The sequence below is a fragment of the Amphiura filiformis genome, chromosome 17, assembly GCF_039555335.1.
Source record: "Amphiura filiformis chromosome 17, Afil_fr2py, whole genome shotgun sequence".
NCBI classification, from domain to species: Eukaryota; Metazoa; Echinodermata; class Ophiuroidea; order Amphilepidida; family Amphiuridae; genus Amphiura; species Amphiura filiformis.
This window is the reverse complement of record NC_092644.1, coordinates 11216067-11237661: the sequence shown is the minus strand read 5'-3', so window position 1 is coordinate 11237661 and position 21595 is coordinate 11216067. Positions and strand designations below refer to the sequence as shown.

General features: G+C 34.3%; 1 protein-coding gene across 1 annotated transcript in view; it reads right to left on the bottom strand.

Annotated features, from left to right (window-relative positions):
- LOC140136930 (uncharacterized) overlaps positions 1 to 21200 on the bottom strand; it is an 83101-nt gene extending 61901 nt beyond the window's left edge. Inside the window, exons 1-11 of the mRNA XM_072158582.1 lie at positions 21074 to 21200; positions 11445 to 11570; positions 10350 to 10511; positions 8570 to 8635; positions 6397 to 6462; positions 4015 to 4080; positions 2889 to 2954; positions 2392 to 2457; positions 2158 to 2223; positions 465 to 506; positions 72 to 137 (exon numbers count right to left, since the gene is read on the bottom strand). Of these exons, the coding sequence (XP_072014683.1) occupies positions 72 to 137; positions 465 to 506; positions 2158 to 2223; positions 2392 to 2457; positions 2889 to 2954; positions 4015 to 4080; positions 6397 to 6462; positions 8570 to 8635; positions 10350 to 10511; positions 11445 to 11570; positions 21074 to 21134 (853 nt within the window). The 5' untranslated portion in view covers positions 21135 to 21200. The remainder of the gene's footprint in view (positions 1 to 71; positions 138 to 464; positions 507 to 2157; positions 2224 to 2391; positions 2458 to 2888; positions 2955 to 4014; positions 4081 to 6396; positions 6463 to 8569; positions 8636 to 10349; positions 10512 to 11444; positions 11571 to 21073) is intronic.
- Positions 21201 to 21595: the final 395 nt, after the last annotated feature.

Genomic DNA, 21595 nt, shown 5'->3' with positions numbered 1-21595 from the left:
TTCTGTAAAAATGTAATGCAAGTAACATGGAATATCCCAAAAATGTTAGTTATACTATACATAAAAAATACCTTTAACACAGGTACACCTTTCCTCGTTAAATATTTCACCCGATGGGCATGCGTGTGGAATACAACCTGAAAAATCAAATTAATTTAGAACTAAATTACCATTAGCATTATAGGAACCACACTGACGTGAGTGTGAAAAACGGTGTATGTTATTACTTTTTATATATTAATCCTCATCTGTATAGCATTGAAACTTTTAATCGTTCGTTATCTAGTTTGAGGTTTAAATACACCGTATTCATAATCACTACTATATATGGTCTTTAGCCTAATTATTTCCTTAAAAGTTGAAGTCTACGTTGTTGCGCGCTGGATCAAAAGTAAACTCATTATTTACTTTATACTTGATAATATTTTATGGCAGGGTATCATAATACCAGCTTATACACTGACCTGAACCTGATTCGGATCCACTACAGTCTTGAATTATACAATCTAAAAAAACAGTGCATAGATATGAAAGAACAGAGAGTTATGCTTTTTAAATGTACTGTCGACTTGTCCACTTCATCCGTTTGCATTACACGAAATCGACTTTGAATGTATAGTTAAGTGCTAGTCACAATTACCAATGGTTACCGAAGCAGCCTCCCTATGACAATGTGTTTCGATGGCAATACTTCTACTTTATCTTTACACACTTTAAGGGGTGGGGTATGAACGTTTGGACAGTATTTATTGTGGGACATTAGAGCACATCAGACATATCGAATTGCATTCTGAATACGAAGAATGTCCTTCTGATATCAAATAATTTTGATTTTTGAAATTCGCAATGTAATACACATTTTATGGCAAATCATTAAAATTGATATTTTTGATATTTAACAGTGCTTGAAGTAAACTTTATAAATCTGATGATTTATACTTAAAGTGTATGTAGGTGGGATGAAAAGCCGACGATCAATTGAAAATTTTGACCTTTCGTATTGAAGATATGGATTTTTTCCCAAAACACCAAAAAAATAGGTCTTTTGGGAAAAAATCCATATCTTCAATATAAAAGGTCAAAATTTTCAATTGATCGTCGGCTTTTCCTCCCAGCTACATACACTTTAAGAATATATCATTAGATTTATAAAATTTATTTCGAGGACTGTTATATGTCAAAAATTTGAAAAATATCAAATTTTAATAATATGTCATAAAATTTGTATTATCTCGTAAATTTCAAAAAATGAAAATTATTTGATATCAGAAAGACATGCTTCGTATTCAGAATGCAATTCGATACGTCTGAGGTGCTCTCATGTCCCACAAAAAATACTGTCGAAACGCTATAAACGCTCATTTTAGATCCCTTAAACACTCCAGAGTTATCGGAAGTCAACCATGCACACCGACACCGCCTGGCTATTAATTATTTGGTGCAGAAGGGACACTAAAATGAATACACGGGATCGATACACGTGAATTGCTATGCACGATTTTGATATCAGACGAAAATCTTCGTATACCGGGTTAGAAAATGATGAATATCTCCCGTTATGATTTTTCTCAAGAAACCAGATTTGGTCTCATACACTTGAAAATACGTGTTGAACAGATATGATAGTCGCTAGAATGCGCTTTGAAAATTGGCCGTGCGCTTTGAACTCAAAATTTGACCATTTTATATTGCATTGGTCCTGTATAAGACTACAGCGTGCAGCGTGTAGTACAGCTGTACTCACTGTAGGCAGTATAAAAGTCGACGACCATTGACCTCAATGGGGTATACAAGCTTATTCACGCACAACCAAGATCGATTACCCGGCTATTGTGAGTAGCCTTAGTTATGTCCCTCGACTAATTATTAGTTTTAAAGAGCTTTAAAGGTTTGAACCAAATGGCTAATAGTGGCTGTGGATTCAGCCTACCATGGCTATTCCTGCCATGAAGATATAGGGTCGATGACACTGTGCCATGGGTATATTGGGCCAACCCATCACTCTACTAAAGTGATAATATTAAGCACTTTAGTAGAAAGACTGATAGGATACTTAATACGTAAAATCTCAAGTCGGTATCTTTACCTTTAGAAGATTGGACAGAGAATTAAGATTGATAATAATTTTATCAGAGGTGTATTAATTAGTTTGCCTACCTGGAACACAAGTGCACGTTTCTGTACTGAATACTTCGCCGAACGGACAATCTCGGGGTCTACAACCTATAATATAAAATTTACGATAAATATCATTATATAATAGTTTGATTTAGAATTGTTGCATTAAAGGTAAAATGAAAAAAAAAAGGTAAGAATTCTTGTTTTTACCTGACAAAATCTTCAAAGTAGCCAGTAAAGTAAATGAAATGTTATTTTAAACATGAGCCTTACCCGAGATACAGGTGCATTGAGATTCATCATAAATCAAACCAGGTGGACACGCCATTGGTCTGCAATCTGAAATATATGAAAAACTACTTTTTGAAGCATTTTTAAATTCTTTTGGAAAATGGTCTTATAAAGGAAATTACAGTGTGATTCTGGTGACTCTGAAAACATTGTTAAAGGAGTATTTCGTGATCCTAGTATCCACTTTTTATGACATTTTTCAGTAGATATCCACGAATCCACGAAATAAGCTTATTGCCAGTTATGCATGGTTATGTATTACACTGCTCCATAGGCCACTGTGCTATGTTGAATTACGTTCTGATGACGATAACTTTGCTAGTTTAATTAATATGTAAGACATTTTTTGTACATAAACATTATGCAGCCAGGGGTTTCCAGTGGTATAAAGATCTAAACTCTTTTTAAATAGAAAAGTGGATGATGAGGCTGTGGATCACGTAAAGCCCATTTGAAATATTTTGTACATTTATGCATACCTTGAACACATGTACAAATTTCCATATTCCAAATTTTTCCGGCTGGACATTCTCGAGGACTGCAACCTGAAATCAGAGTCAAAGTGCGATACGAATATACTTTTTATGACGGAGTTCAGATTAACACGACAGCTATTCGTTTGCTCTATTTCTAGCCAAAAACATATCAATGTGTAAGCGCTCTTTTAGCAAAGTCATAGTTCATTAATTTACAACCGTATGACAAAACAGGCGAAAATAGTAACTTTTTGCACAAGATTTGCAATTTAAAGAGAATTGGTCATTGCTCATTCTAGTGACGCTAATATATGAACAATATAAGTGTGCTTTTTCATTTAATGACATAAAATTTGAAAAATATTATAAGGAACGCTTGAGGTTTTGATTTTTAAAACCTACATTTTGGTCAAAAAATGTGCTTGGATAGGTAGTTTTCAACAGATTTTCCACATTCGCCTTGTTATAATATTGAATTGCGTTATCTGTTGACCTAGTGACGAAAAGTGTTAGCTTTTGTTTTTGATATAAAACGAAATTCTGATTGGATGAAGGGAACACTTGAGGTTTCGACAGAAACCAATAAAAGAGGTCCATTTTTTCAGCTAGAAGCTCCACAGGTCTTACATTGCTCAACCGTGTAGTGTAATCAAAGACTGTGCGGAGACATTCAATGCTTGATTGAGAGGTCTTGGACGAAAATGTATGCTCAGGTGTATCGAGGTGGAAACTTTGCGCATGATGGTTTGTAAGAGAATCGGTTTTGTATAGAAACCTTTCCATATGGTCACGTTTAGGCCTATTATAACATTATGCTTTAAACCTTCTTTCGGTGTAGTTGTTGTTACAAATTGTAATATTAATCGAGTTATCAAATTGAAAAAAAAATCAGTAGCAGATTTATAACCAAAAAAATGGCATTTATGCAAATTATTGTCTTTATTTTGCCAAGCCATCCATTATAAGCATGGTACTAACCTATCAACAAACGAATGGTCCACTTAATGCAGAAAATGAAAATTATGGTACCTCCTATCCTTATTCAATTAATACGTTAAGTAAGTAAAAAATTAAACTTCAATTAGGTTGGTAATTAATTAATAAAGAAGTGATGAAAATAACAAGAAACCTGGAATGCAGGTGCAGAGAGTTGCATCATAGATCAAACCAGGAGGGCACGGCATTGGACGACAGTCTATAAAGACAATAGAGAAACAATGGTGTCAATTGGACGTTGCAACGATGCTCAATATTATTCAACCAAACGTGCGAATTAAGGGTATACGCGGTATTGTTCGTCGAAGCAGCCAAAATGTCGATGTTCATGATCTAAATCAATATATTATTGCAAAATAACACTTTGATATTTTGCAAAAGTTCAATCTACAAATCATATACTTTGAAAACTTACTTGATTTATTGTTGTTAATTAGTTATGTACGTTTTACAAAAGTGTTGTTGTTTTAGCCCTCTTACCAACATAACTCAAGAACCACAGGACCTACAAAAGTATATCTATGATATTTTAATTTTTCTACACACTCGCTATGAAATGGTCAATGCAATTTTTGCCAAAGCCAACTACCATTCGCAAGATGCTGTGAACTACCAAATCGTTTAAAATAGTTGCTAACCTTAAATATAAAACGCTATCATACTTTTAATTAAATAAAGCAAAATCACTTGATACAGGCAACAGCTTGTAGCCCAATGTCCTAAAAAACCAATATGATTCGGGGGGTGTACAGTATGGTTTGCCGACGGAAATTTTTTGTAATTTGTTGACCCACATTTTTTTTAGCCAGGACGGCGCTCATAAATCTAAAAAGTGGGGGGTGGGGGAGGGGGTGGGGGTGGGGGGTGGGGGTGGGGTGTGGGGGGGGGGGGGGGTAGGAGTCAAAATTTATTTTTTCAATTACGTTACAACAACACAATTTAGTAACACATTAATCTGTTATATGGCTCTCACAATTTGCCGACAATCACACATACCTTTGACTACATTTGCCGACAGTCACATGGTTTTGCCGACAGCAGTCAAATTTTGCCGACAAAATTGTGTATGGGGGGTGTCACACCCCCATACCCCCCCTCTAGCGACGGCCCTGAGTGTAGTGTAATCAAAAACTGTGTGAGACAATTCACTGCTTGCTTGAGAGCTCTTGGACGAAAATGTGTGCTCAGGTGTATCGAGGTGGTTTATAAGAGAGTCGTTTTTGTATAGAAACCTTTCCATATGCCTATGCCACTGTTTTTTGTAGCCAACTTTCTTATCAGCGCATTGTTACCACTAATCGCAAGGCTTCCACTAATAGCGTGTTTCTATTGAGTCCCCTGCATTTTACCGGTAAAACTGTTCGCCGTCAAATAGCGGTGAAAGGCGGATAACGGTCCGTTTCCATTGCACGTTGTTTACCGGTAAACACTCGATGAACAGCGTCAATTGACACACCTTTAAAGTTTGCCGGCGAAAGGTCGTGCACTGGGGTCAATCCCCGGGTCAATCGCAAAGCATTGTGGATTTTAATATTGTAGTATTTTCTTAATTGTTTGGCTAAAAATGAGGTAGCAAACTTCATGAACATGAGAAAAGAAGACTAAAGAATAATGTTTTTTTATTAGCGTTTTCATTCGTTCTCGTACATCAAATTACGCCATTGGGAAATCCCCCTCAGTGATATCGACGTGAGTACTCAGTATTGTTGTGCGCAAAAAAAATAGGTCTTGGAATTTCATCTTTCACAGTTTAATTTCAGTTAATTCTTTTTAGCGAATAGTAATTTAACATCGACAACATAATATTAAATTCATGAAATCTTTCTAATTTTCTGAAGCACACACCGCCGCGGATCCGAGTTGATTTCTATTTTTTTCGCATGCACAGCTGGATTCATCCGCTGATGTTGTTGTTGTTTTATTTCATGGCTTTTACTAGGGTCATAAATCATAACTCATGTTAAATATTTAGCATAATATGTATAATGCAGGGATAATGCATTATGAATATTTCTTCCATTTACTTTATTTATAGCAAGTGAGTCAAATATTTGTATGTGATTAGGCCTAAGAATTTTTGCGAACGGAATGGTATGCTAGCTCATGATGCAGAGGTCAATTTCGCGACTCAACTTCCGTTTTCTTCCCTGTATGCGCATTCAATCGGAACGGAGTGAGTTTCTATTGACGTTTACCGGTAAGCGTCCCCGCTATTTTCCTTCCTCGAGAAGGAAAACGTTACCGGTAAAAACTCGCCCCTGTTTACCGGTAAATAGCGGGGAAGGTCAGTTTCTATTGAGCAGAAATAATCCCTTTACCGTCTTTTTACCGGTAAACGGTCCCAATAGAAACACGCCTTAAGTAATATAAAAGAAACACTCCGCAAAGATACATCTGTGCACCTTACACCCTCCACCCCACCACCCCTAATGAATAACAAACATAATTATTCTCACATACACCTCCACCACTAGCAACGAACACACAATAACACTCATGCATAATTTATACTTACCACGGACACAGCTACAAGTCTCTGTATCGAATATTTTACCAGATGGACATTCTCGTGGACTACAACCTTTCAAAGACGATAGAAAAAGTATATTAAAGCTAGGTGGTCAGATTTTTTTTTTATTGTTTTTTGTACCTCACATTGCGGCCTGTACCAAAATAATCCAGTTGCCAAATTTTGAGGTAAATTACACTAGCCGTTTTGATACTAGAAGTAAAAACATGATTGTGGTATACCACATTTGGGGATGAGGCGACAAGTTTTAAAATAATTCAAAAATTTCAGAATATTACATTTTCACGCCCATATTTGGAATCAGCATGAAAAATGCATTAAGATGAGTATAAACTACAATCAACGAAATAGCTGGCACACCTTGACAATATGTTGGAATCCCGTAGAGGGTTCTTCCTGGTTGAAGGTATAGGGGGATGTGCCACGGTTTTGGGGTACCTTTTCAGCGATTTTGGTATATCGATGGGTGGGTTTTCAGTGGAGACCAATGCGCCCAATTGGAAAAAGTGCCCTTAAAGCACCCAATTATGGCAAATTTGGGTGCTTTGTGGGTGCTTTTTGTTGAAAATTGGTAGCAAAAACAGCAAAAAGTAGGTATAGAGAAAGTCAGCATCCGAAAGTTTGCGTGGTACACCCCCGTACAAAATTTTTCGAAGACCCCCCCCCCGGGTTGGAACTCTTCATTGCCGCTCTGATAGTTCAGTGAAATTCGTTTAACTATGTTTGATGAGAATTACATACCTTGTCCTTTCCCCCTTCCCTCCCCCATTCCCCCTCAATCAATGTTAGGGAGACTGGAGAGCCCGATGGAAAAAGTGCTTTCATCAACATTGAACTGGGGGAGAGGGGTGGCGATTTACATTTAGTATGCCAGAGTGTGCCAACATTAGCCCCCTCCCCCAATATATATCTCAAAACTTGGACTTTTTTCTATATTGAAGCATCAAGCATATGGCTAACACGCAGAGCATTAACCCGCCTCGTTTAAAGGCCCATTCAGTGATTTGCTCATCCGGACGATCGTAAAAATCATCAAAAATCAGATTTTGGTACCTTTGTAATTGGCATAGATGTGCTAACATAGCCTGCTAGTGGTTCGGTCGAAAGCCGTGTATTTTAGACAAAATAAAGCATTTACATGAATCTGGACTTTTGATACTGACAGTACAAAAAGTCCGACTCGAGATCGAAAGAAGCTCACACTCCACAGTACCAACACGCGTTGCGTATTGTTTCTACTACTTATTACATCAGTAGCTACTATTTTAAACAAAATACACAATTTTAACTGTTTTTCATATTTGAATTGACCGTTAGTTTGCCTCGGTGACCTTTAATTGCTTATTTTGTTTTCTACTACAAAAATTAAGCGTCTGTTTTAAATCAATTTAGACTCTACTTCCCCCGTGTTAGAAACACTGGACTAGGAAGTTTTCCAGTCGATTGGTGGCGCACTGTACGAAAATCTCGATTTTCTCGAGTCGATCTGAGTTGAAGTAGAAAACCTTTCTAAAACTTCTGTTTTTGACTAATTTGTCGATGTATTCAGGGAAAAGTGGTTTAATGAAATTCTGTTGACTTATTCTTTATTTCTAAGCAACTCTGACAAATTTCTATTTTTTTTAATGTTCCTGTGAAATCACTGAAAGGGCCTTTAACTGAGGCATTTTTTCTAACAATTCTCTCTATAAACGTCCTATGTCCATGATTTTGGTACCAATAGATAGGTATAGATCTCATCTTTCCATTGATACCAAAATAAGTACAAGCATCCCCAGAATAACGTCACAATGACGTCACAGTCGCCCAAATGTTTTCATCTCGATTTTTTTATTGGGAAAACTACCAATATAACATATATATAATCAAGCTCATGATTTTAAGATATCTTACAAAATCAGACGAAAAATGTACTTGGCCATCTACAACGCCTTCACCTACCTCACCTCAAAGTTGAACGGCCTACCTTACCTCGGGTAAACTTATAGGGTAAAACAAATTTGCTAAATTGAGCAAAAAAGAACTGGAAATTATCATGATTATGGTCGGATTACATGGAGCCGTTTGGTGGTTTTAGCGTTTTACGACGACAGCAACTTTTCGTTAAACTAGGGTTAATGTTAGCGCAAAAACAATGAGTATTTTACTTTATACGTACCTGGAATACACGAGCATGCCGATACGTCATATAGCAAACCAGGAGGGCATGCAATTGGTCGACAGTCTGGAAATAAAATTATAAAATCATCGGGCAAAATTAAGGAGAAAAGTGTGTTTGTAATTAATTTATGGACTTTCCTTAAATATTTAGCCTATATACTATCATTACATGACATTTTATACTATCATTGCCTCCCGGCACTGACCATGTTGACTGTGGGACTATTGTATCCGTTTATTTTAAACAATACTGACAGTGACTAAACGATAATGGGATAAATTATTTTAACTATTTTACTTCTTTTCAATGAAGAAACTATCAACTCTGTGACTCAGGTGAAATAAAAAATGTTATGGCAAACAAAAGGTCTCACGAACATAGTCTAGTCTGGTTTGACGATTAAACTTGATCCAAATTGGATGAAAATGGTGTCAAAATCTTCGTTTTAATAAATGATCTTAAATAATGCTAGTTAGCAATATGTAGGATGTTTCATTACCTAGATTTTGCATCAAAATAGGTCAATGACCATAGAAACCCGTTGACCTTGACATGTTTTAGTGCGTTCATAGGTAATGAAACATCCTGCATATTGCTAACTAGCATTATTTAAGATCATTTAATAATACGAAGATTTTGACACCATTTTCACCAATATCGGAGCAAGTTTAAAATTTTGACTCTTTAGAGGTCAACGGTTGACCTTTGACCTTTTTGGTAATAACTCAAGAACGGTACATCCTAGATAGCTAAAAATATAAATATATACTATATTTCTGAATCCTTATGACCAGAGGAATACATTAGCAATGTTTTCGACACAATTTGATGATTCGACACAAGTTTGAAATTTGACCCCATGTGAAGTTCACTGACCTTTACCTCACCCATGGGACAATATTTTGTTTTGGGAACAACAAAATTTGTGTACCAGGGACTCTAAGGACTACGAAGAAATAGGATAAAAAAATAAATCATCTGTGTGCATGACAAAGCCACCTAGGTCCGTATGCACAAAAGAGTTAGACCGGGTCTAAAGTTAGACCTGGTCTAAGTGGAATTTAAGTTCCACCAGGAGAAAGGACATTTTCCTTTACATTTTCTTAAGTTCTTTTGTATTATTTTTGAACTTTGCATTTAAATCTTTAAAATTTGCTAGCTACTTTAGGAAGGAAATAAGAGTAAAGGTCCATTCCTGGTGGAACTAAATTCTGCTTAGACCAGGTCTAACTTTAGACCCGGTCTAACTCTTTTGTGCATACGGACCCTAGTGACTAAGACTATTATTATGAATTTAAATTGGGGAATTAGCCAAGGGATGAGGGAAAATGAACGGGAAAGGAAATGACTAACACGAAATGAACCAAATTATGAATTTACATCATTAGACAAACGGATCAAAATAACATATGATTAATGTTGGTTTAATAAATCTTACCCGAGTCACAATGCTGAACAAAAAGTATAATTGAATACAATTCATTGCAAGACATGATGACAATATATTTGCCAGCATGTTGACCAATCTAAACTAATCATCTGTTCTAAACTAGTCAACCAGAAGCGATTCATTTATAAAAGCACGGACAATAGCTCGCTCCATGGCGTTCAATTGATGCGCGGGACGATACAACGTTCACTTGATGAACGGTTATCATGGCTCAAGGCACAATGATCAATATTTAATTATGCAAGTAAATTATCGTCACAACACTATTGTGTGAAAGTTCAATTAAATTACTGTCAACGATTTCAAAATTCTACTTACTATACTTACCACGAACGCATTCACACAACGTGTCATTAAAATATCTTCCAATGGGGCAGTCTGCTGGAACACAGCCAGGAGGATCTGGAGTTGAACCCGGGTTTTGATCTGGGTTAGAACCCGGATTAGAATCTGTGTTGGATTCTGGACTAGGACTTGTATCTGGGCGGGCTGGAAAACACGTTGAATAACTTGTTACACTTTGTGAAATATAAACTGCAGATAACATCGGAAAATTTCTAACATAATTGCAAAACATAACATCGGAAATAAATAATATTGTTATTTCTATATGAATTGCAGACGCTTAATTTACAATCGAGAAATTGGGGCAAGTTTAATATCGATCGGAATGAATAATACGCATCGACCCAGTTTTAAAACTATATGATTTATATGATTAAGGTTGACTGTCTCCTGTTCATTGAGAATGCAAAGTGAATCAAATCAGGACAGCAGTCAGAACAAACCGGAAATGACCCACATGTCCCATCAGCCACCTGTGTTTTGTTTTTAAATACGAGTAATGTTTTTAAAATCGATATAAATACAAATTTTATGGCAAATTATTGACATTTGTGACATTAAACAGTTCTCAACGTAAACTTAATAAATCTAATGACATGTACTTAAAGGCGCACATAAAAATAACAGATGCGGAAATAGGAGTATTAACTGACCAGTAGATACCAGTTGTAGCATGGTTGTAGTCCTACTAATTCATGGCATATTGGATGGCCTAGGGAAAAGTTAGCCCATATTTGCAAGACTACCCTTGCATTCAAGGTGAAACAACCCTACTCATGTTACCCTCTGGCCATGGGCTGGCATGGTGTCAGATCTTTCTCAGGGAAAGATGACATTCCAATATTCCCCTTTAAACTGTGTATGTAACTGGGAGAAAAGGCTGACCATCATTATGAAAATTAATACCTTTCGAATTGAAGGTATACATGCGGTTTCAAAAAAGACGTACATTTTTATTTCTCAGGCCCCACACAATATACTGTGCAAAGATGGGTGAGCGAGCCCTTGAGGTAAGCACAATTCCATTAGCAGGACTGACATCTAGGACATGATCTTGTTATAAATAGTAAAGCTTACCTGCACATAGACAATCCGGTGGCGTGGCTAGGACCGGAGCGTCGTTAGACAGATATGGACAGTACTTTGGTCGACAACTTATCTTGCCACTCTTCCACGTCTTTGGTTTAGGAAACACAGGTTCAGCTATAAGATATATGATATTTATTAGATAATAATTCCAGTAATAAATAAATAAATAAATAAATAAATAAATAAATAAATAAATAAATAAATAAATAAATAAATAAATAAATAAATAAATAAATAAATAAATAAATAAATAAATAAATAAATATATATTACAAAATAAATAAATAAATAAATAAATAAATAAATAAATAAATAAAAATTAGTTATGTTTGTACATGGGGGCTGTTCAATAATCATGAGCCCGGGGATAAATTAAATCGACATCAAAGGAACAATGCGTTCTCGCGTTCTCCTTTGATATTAATTATCCTTGCAAATTGGCATCGAATCTCCAGCCAATGTTCCTTGCTAGTGCTAGCCACGAAACAAGGTCACAACTCTAGCCACTCCCTCAATGGTCGCCATTTCAGTGATTAACAGTGAGTTTCAATGATGTAATGCAAATATGGCACTGGCCATCTGGTCATGTGCGCATTTATAAAAGCCAATTTATATATACACCCAACGTACACTGTATAACCGCAGTGTACTTCTTAATAATAATATTACTTAAACATTGATCTTCATAGGTCTTGCATTTCTTGAATACAGCAAGTAGATACAGCAAGTAGTTGTATTAATTAATTATAGACTTTTTAAAAATGAGTTGTGTTATGAAAACTACTTGAACAAATTGTCTTCAATCTGAGAATCACATACACTCGTTTTAGATGTAGGAATTTTAGTAAATTACCTGTTGTTTCTGGTAGTTATTTGACTATTTCACTAGCAAATAGATTATGTGACAAATGTGATAGTAATAGTATTGGTGATGAGTTTCATTATGTTTTAGAATGCAGTTTCTTTAGTGACGAAAGGAAATCATTTCTCAAAAAGTATTTTTATGATAATCCGTCCAGTATCAAATTTTGTCAGTTATTCAATTCATCAGGTAGAGAATTGATTAACTTGTGTAAACTTTTATTTTATATTTCCAAGCAACTGAGATCATCTTCCTAATTTTGTACAAATCCAATCTATTTTATTGCGTATGTTTATTTTTATATTATGTATAATTTTGTTCTGTATTTTGTTGTAATAACTGAAATTGTTGTGCCGTACTGAAATTTTATGTTAAGTGCTTATGTTCTGTACCTTGTATTAGTAAGGTTTTGAACAATAAAAGAATCTTGAATCTTGAATCTGGAATGAATAAGGCCATTAGCAGGCTATATCAAAATGTACGTTTTTGGCATTTGCCTCTCCCGAGAAAATATAATGGACATAGGGTGGAAATGTATCAAGACATGGGATTTCCTTTACCATCCTCTTGTGTGTCAGCTTTACTTGGTCTTGAAATTCTTTGCATCAGGCCCCCTAGTGTTTGTGAACGGTCCCTGAGTCATAAGTGTCCCTAGCACTGATACATGAGGATTCCCGAAGATCAAGGGATAATTTTTGAAAGGGTTATTTAAAAAAATAATGGGGATTAAAGCCTTAATGTACGATTTCCATCAACTTGTGATTTTGTTATTCTTTATTCAAAATGTTGAAATAATATTAGTAATAACTGATGGGAAGGGTTGCTGTCCATTTTAAGCTGAATTAACAAGGTAATGTGAAAGAAATCCCGCTGGTTATTTTGGACATTTAACACGCTGTTCTATGGGAGGACATATTATCATAATTTTTGAATTATGATAATATGTCGAACTTTGCTCTGTTGACCTACAAAGACAACAACTTTGACCGATTCCATTTAGGTGCAAGTTGGGACATGTATGTGTAAACATTACAAATATGCAAACAAATCTGGTTTGAAAAAAATTAACCAATTTCATATTATAAGATCGTGGCTATGGCTTTAAGGTGACACGGCTTCAAGGGGACACGAGTCCCAGTGTGTAAAGAGGGGCCTTTTGGTGATATATCGTGATAAATAAAGACGTTTTTATCCGGCAAAATGGATACGATGAATTAGTTGAAAAGTTGTCTTAAAATAACATTTTTTGTGACACGCTGTTTCTAGAACATATGTGAACTTCCCTGGAGGTAATTTAAGACGACCACGCTATACCATGTATTCAATTAATACAAGGCTACCATTAGGAAACGAATTAGGAGAAAACCTTCTGTTAATAAAAGACTATGCTGAGCCACCAGCCTGGGTGGTTCACGCTCCAGTAATTTCAGATGATTGAGCTCAGTAATACATCAAAGAATGTCTTCCAATTCATGAAAACAAATAGATAATCAGCTTATCGGATTAAAAGCTTAGAGGGATGGTCTTGCTGCTCAGCGAGTATTTGTAATTATCAGAAGGTTTTCTCCAAATTAATTCTCTAATGAGTAGATACAATACAAAAATTATTGGATTAGTTTTGTGTTTGAAAAGATTGTTATCGTATGCACAGTTACACAATTATCTGGATCACCATTTTATTATTTTTTTTATTTGTCTTTGACGACGTGTCCGATTTTGGTGGTAAAAGTTCTTCTCAAGACAACAGCACATCTATCCCCTTGTGCAATCGGATGATGATTGGTTGCTACGAATGATTTTTATCTTTGAAATAGAGTTCAAATTCAGCATCATGTCTCCACCGAAGAAAGTAAGTCTTTCATAATGGTCCATTCCATTTTATTTGACCCTTTCAACTTGTAACAAACTTAACTCAGGAGGACGTTAATTTTCACACCGCCATGCCTAGCCATCCTATTATATGTCATCTCTAGTTCTTTCAGCGGATACGATAGGCTATAAGCTTTATTATGTATACAAATAAAAATTTCTTTCGGACAAATTAGCGTAAAATAAAATAAATCTTTATATTATTTTCATTTTTTTTAGGAAACAATAGTGTTCCAAAATCTATTCCAAAATAGTGTCTCTGACATTACATTCTTTATCATTGGTGTATTTCTTAGTGCTTTAAAAGAGTTATTTATTATCATTATTATTATTAGTAGTAGTAGTAGTAGTAGTAGTAGTAGTAGTAGTAGTAGTAGTAGTAGTAGTAGTAGTAGTAGTAGTAGTAGTACTACTACTTTTATATTATTATTTTAAATATTTTAAATTTCAATGAACGAAAAGATTTCCCATCTTAAGTCTCTTTGCAATACGTGTGTGTATTCCGTCGAGGCTTACCGTAGTATTTAACAAATATACTGCGCCAATAAAATATCCTTACACTTGGAAAAATAATCACAATTTCAAAACTGAACAATATTGGGGTAAATTTATTTTTTTAATAGATGCACTATCTAATCCTGCACATTATGACACCACATTGAATCCAATGTGACCTCAAGAAGTAAAGTTACAAGCAATTGAATAGATGAAGGTCCAGTTTTAAAAGTAACAAACTGGCCTATACCAAGCGCAAAAAGATTCCATCAAGCGAAACAAAGAGACAACAGAGTTTCTTCAATGCAGTTTTTATTTCAGTTTTTACCTCTCTGTACTTTTCATAACTTTCATTGTATTTGTCAGTTCTTTTGTTTCAGTTTTCTTTTGTTCCTTTTGTTTTAAATTAAAGCCAGACGCATAAATTCACCATTCACCACTCTCAAACCAGATGTCTAGTCTGTGGAGTTTTGAATAGGCCAGTTTGTCACTTTTAAAACTGGACATTCATCTAATCAAATGCTTGTAACTTTGCTTCTTGAAGTCACATTGAATTCAATGTGGTGTCATAATGCGCAGGATTAGATAGTGCATCTATTAAAAAAACAAATTTACCCCAATATTGTGAAGTTTGGAATTTGTGATTATTTTTCCAAATGTAAGGATACTTTATTGGCGCAGTAGAGTATAAGTAGGTCCAAAACATTCTTCTATAGCCTATGCATAGGCCCATAGTAACTTGCTACCAATTACCGCAAGTTGGTAGACCTCATTGGGACATCGCCATGTCCTTCTCCGCGTCTTTAATTTATTCAAATTTTTAAAGTTTAATCGAGCTAGAACAATTGGTATTTTGACAAAACATTAACACATTAACATTACTTATATATATGAACTTGCGTATTGCTGAGAAACGGGATTATTAGTGTAAGTGGTGCTACCAGGTGTCCCCGAATCCCAGGCAATATCCAATGTGGACACCACTATTAGTATTAGTGTTATTATTATTAGTGTTATTATTATTATTATTATTATTATTATTATTATTATTATTATTATTATTATTATTATTAGTGTTATTATTATTATTAGTTTTATTATTATTATTAGTGTTATTATTATTATTATTATTATTACTACTACTACTACTACTACTAGTTTGATTATATTGACGGTTGGACAATAAAATCACTATTGATGTTCGTGTCTATAGTGCACAATGGCAGATTTTGCATGCACTCTTGTATTTAGGGTCTTTGATATTGATCAATCAAATTGATTGTGTATAGGCCGCATAGTTAGTTTTGGGCAAGAATAAGCATCCCAGCAAACACAAAAATGTTTTTAAAACGTTTTAAATAAGTTATATTTTGGGTTTTGGTTTAGGTAAAAACGTTTCAATAACATTAAAATGTCGGGTTACATAAAGGTCATGAAATCGTTTAAAACGTTTTGTATGAAAACACACTACAACAATATTTTAAAAATGTTTTCGAAATGTCATTGTAAACTATTTTTGCAAACATTTTTGGCCAAATATTTTGTCAACACTTAAATATTTGCACCCAGCAAACACAGAAATGTTCTTAAAATGTTTTTTACAAAACCTTTTAATAACATTTAAATGTCGGGTTATTTAAAGGTCGTGAAATTATTTTAAAAACGTTATTGTAAATATTTTGGGCAAACATTTTTTGCAAAATATTTTTCAACTAAAATAACATTCTGTTTAGAATGATTTGTACCAAGTTTTCAAAAATGTTTGTGGAATGTTATTAAAACTTTTTTATACCCTTTATATAATCCGACATTTAAATGTTTTCTGTAAAACATTTGTGTTTCCTGTGCAGTAAATTACCAACAAATGTTATTTAATGTTATGAAAACGTTTTATACCATTAATGTACCCTTTATATAACCCGACATAATCCTCTTATTTCTTTTAAAGGGCAGGTCTATTGCAAAAACAAGTTTATCTCTATTCGAAGAGAATAATTATTACATTACAAGTTGCAATTTTTTTATGCGTATTTCTCCTGCAAAAGGAGAAATTGTTTGGGTAAAGTTCAGCCTCGTACGTGTTCTTCCCCCGTTTGGCTGATGACGTAAGTAAATGAAGCGGACACTATAATGCTCTCATCATACAATCACAATCACTTTGACAAGTTTGACATTAGCAACAATGAGTTGTACTATTATTTACCATAACAATGCAGACTATTGTTCTCATTTGGGGAACAAAGCGTCACACAGTATTGTTACTATTCGTTTGCTTTGTAATATTTCATCCAACTGAAACTATAATAACTAGAGTTTTTTCTATGAACAACAACAGTATAGGTTCTGTGCATTGAGAATGTTTATAGTCCCTTCTCGCAGATCAGGCACAGTCATTTCATGACGTCAAGTTTTTTCCAGGCCAAATCTGTTTCGTTCGAAAGAACTCATCGCTTAAGTTGATTTTTTTTTTCAATTTTAAACGTCGTACTTTCTCAAAAAAAGAGTCATTTTCATTGTCCTCATAATATTACCTTGCCAATGATATGATGTTGTCCGAGCAATATACCCGACCTTTAACAACGACTCATTTTCAGCCAGTGACTGTAGACCATAATGCTGTATTGCTGTAATACGTAATCAAGCGTGTGATAAAGTTTTACGTGTGTCGTTTGAAAGACAAAGGTACAGTGTTTATGTGATCATAAAGAAATGCCATGAAAATAATCCATATATGGGGTCACAAGTCAACTTTCATTTCTTACTGACCACCCCTCGTAACACGAAAGTTTTAACAAACACAACAAAACTGAAAACAAGGCAAGTAGCGTATATTTAAGGCCTGACAAACGTTAGCAAATGTTTTTGTCTTCATAATCTATACAATTTAATAAAACAATTATAAGTAGTGTAGGAGTAAATACATTAAATCCTAGACATAATTGTAAATATTATAGTGTGTGGTAAATAAAGAAGGCGTTGAACAGTAGGATATGATGTCTAATCCCGCTCTAAGTGCTCGCTTTAATTTCAAACTCAACTGGATGTCTAATAAATGTCATTTATAATTTAATAAGAACAATTTAACGTGAAGCTCCATCTATCTTTAAAAAGTATCAAATTCTCTTATATAGCTCTTATATTACCCACTTTAGACAGAGGTAGGCAATAGAGAGGTGTGCATATTATTAAAAGCATAATATGTAAATTAGAACGTATTATATGTGGTTCAAATTAAGTTAAGAACAATTTTGGGACAAATTGTCTATACTTGTCAACATGTTGACCTTTCATTAGTCAACGAGCGTTAAGGGTTAATCAGTTTTCAAAAGTTGCTTTCCTTGATTCAAAACCATTCTATCATCGTCTAGACAAATATTCTAAAATTGCACTTAAGTAATTACATATCGACAAAGGGTGTAACACATTGAACACAAATATTTTTCTTAAGTAATTGATCAAACTGTGAATTTCTTTCGTTATCGGTTTGAAATAAAAAGTTAAAGCTTTTAATAATCAAATGGGCATTGTAATATCTATACTGACAGTAATTGTCGGGAATTTAACCCACTTGATTACTGCCCTAAAATAGGTTGAGACGTAAGCAGGTGGTTTATTTAAACATGACCCGGTATGATTTACTCAGCCTGGTGTCTTAAAAGTTTGTCATTTTAGTTGTATACATTGCTGTTTAATAAATGCATACTAAGGCCTGCGTATGCATAGTTACACCTTTAACTTGTAAACATAATTGATAACTTGGAATTTGTCAAGTCTAAATGATATACTTCTAATGTATCTTCTCCCTTCTTAACATATTATTTTTAATTTCATTAATAACATTAGAACTCTAAGTAGATCATACTTTAACTAAATTCTAGGGGTAATTTGTCAAAAAGCCAGAGTGACTAGATTTTGATGCAATGCAAAAGTCACCCAAGGTATAGCATGTATAGTGAATCCAAAAACAAGAGACTAAGAATAATTTGGTTCATGTTATTTTGCTCGATCTTACAAGTTTTATGAGACCAACGATTTTATTTCACCAAAAGTAAATGCAATATATAAAATTCAAAAACCAAAAGTGATGCTAGGGGCCGTGGAGAAAACTTGCGACGAGCTGGACCAGCTACAGACCCTAAAACAGCAATACAATGACCAAAAACAAAAACATTGCTAATATCAACTAATAAATTATCGAAGAGACAAGACAAAACGGACATGACAGGGACAGACTGGACACACAAAAAGAAATGCGCAGCTTTTACTTTTAGATCATAAAATATCTGCACTTCATGGAAGTTAAACTAAAGATTTTGGTCAACTGTAAACATGGTAAAATAGACACGGAACCGGGTATCCGGTGCAATGAATCGAAATAAATGGACTTATTGTAAACTAAAGTCTGAAAATAGTCAACATGTCAATTTAAAGCTATATCACACACAATTTTGATGTTAACTATAATAGAATGTAATCACGGTCAGTACTGATAATGGTAGGTGGTGTCCACATTGGATACTGCCTGGGATTCGGGGACACCTGGTAGCACCACTTACCCTAATAACCCCGTTTCTCAGCAATACGTAAGTTCATATAAGTAATGTTAATGTGTTAATGTTTTGTCAAAATACCAATTGTTCTAGCTCGATTAAACTTCAACTTTCAAAATTTGAATAAACATGAAGACGCGGAGAAGTACACGGCGATGTCCCAATGAGGTATACCAACTTGGTTTGCGGTAATTGGAAGCAAATTATGGGAATAGGAAATATCAGTTTTACTGTACGTATAGCCTAGGCTATAAAAGAATGTTTTGGACCTACTTATACTATTTGTTAAATAATACGGTAAGCCTCGACGGAATACACACAAGCATTGCAAAGAGACTTACGATGGGAAATCTTTTCCTTTATTGAAATTTAAAATAAAATTAAAATAAATTTCAAATAATAATAACAATAATAATAATAATAATAATAATAACACTAATAATAATAATAATAATAATAATAATAATAATAATAATAATAATAATAATAATAATAATAATACTATTACTTCTACTACTACTACTACTACTACTAATAATGATAATAATAATAATTATTATTATAACAATTTTTCATTAATTGTTGTTGTTGAAAAGCATTTATAATTGCATTGCTGCATCGAAGTTGGAACTACTTAAATTTATCAGTGGGTGAACTATTTGCGGTCATCTTCTCTTCATCTGCAATCTTAAGAATCTTTTCATTAAAGAGGTCAAATATGACATTTGTCAATTTACTTTGTTCTGACGTCAACTTTAAATTTCTTTGGCAAAGACCCATGAACCGCAAGACCTACGCAATTTGAATGTGATGCTTGGAACAAAAACATCTGATATTATTTCTAACTTCACGCAAATGTTCGCAAATGCTTATGCAGCATGATTTCTTCAAAACATTAAACATAACCGCCATGAATTACCTTGGACAACGGAAAATACATCACTATAATTTGACAAACAAAATATTCTGTCTCTGAAAAAACTTATATAAAACATTCAATGTTCCAAGGCAAATTGTTTCACTCTTTTACATGAAGAGATTACGGGTCTATTTGTAAAAATAAAAGAAAAATTGTAAAAACCTCCAAACGTAACTTTTATGTCGCAGATATTTTTAAAATTCATATATTACTACAGGATACACATCGATTATGAGTGTTTCAATACGTCTTCTTTGCACATGGCTATATTCTAATTTCTTTTAGACCGTGTATTTGCTATTGTCAAAGTGACGCTACTGATTGATTAAAGTAATTTACTGACACCCATTTTCATATCATTATTATAAAGGCAAGATACTTTTCGATGATCAAGTTAATCTATTTAGAAAAATTTAGACAGACATATTAATAACAAACTATCTATCTTACAGTGTACACAATGTGACACAGCATTCAATTGTGGTACTTTGGCTTCATAATGGCATAGCTACATAGCGACATTGTAGTGCACGTGTCCTTCGTGGCATCTTAGGGGGACGCCGATTTTGCCCCCTCCAAGCGGTGAAAGTCTAAATATTCGCTCGCTTCGCGCGCATTTCAACATAAATAGTCATTTGAAAGACTGTTTTAAGACCGAATTTAACTTAAATATGACCAAACTGCTGATATTTATGCTAACTGTCAAGTATTTATTAACATTCACTGATGAAGAGCCATCCCATGATGTTCAAATTAAGGGTCATTAAATTCTAGAGTTATTGTTTTGTTAGCTTTTATCATAAAAGTAACGTGATACTTGATCTTTGACGTTCTACCGCACACACGTTGTCTAATGTTTCCTTTTGATTGAGAAGAAATAAGCCGTCCAGAAAAAGAAAAACAGAATACAAAATTCACTTACCCGTAATAAATCCAAAAAGAGAGATAAGCAGGAAAAGAGATGATAGTAATGCCACATTCATTATTGATGTTCCCCTGTTGGTAATCTCAACATAGATAAAGTACTTCTCAGTATTAAGGCTACAACGTAATGTTTAAGGAAACAAACCAAACTACCCGATAAGGTGACAAGACTCGTCTGATGTAGATAGGAAGGTAGGTAGGTAGGTTTTGATGAGAAATGATAGAGGCAGGGGAGATAGTGATACCTGCAGTTTGTATAGACATCATTTCACTATGGGGGAGAATTAATAGATCTATCGGTGTGCCTGGCTAGCTCTGTGAATCTATCTGCTGCTATAGACTACCAACACTAGATATACTCATACGTCAGTACGCAGTTCTTTAACTCTTAAATACTCGATTCCTCATAGTATGACCTTTGAATGTTGGGTACAAATGTCATACCCCACAACTTCAGGTTAACTTTTGAATTATAATTATTGAATTGAGACTACAGAACCAGGGATGTCCCTGACAGAAC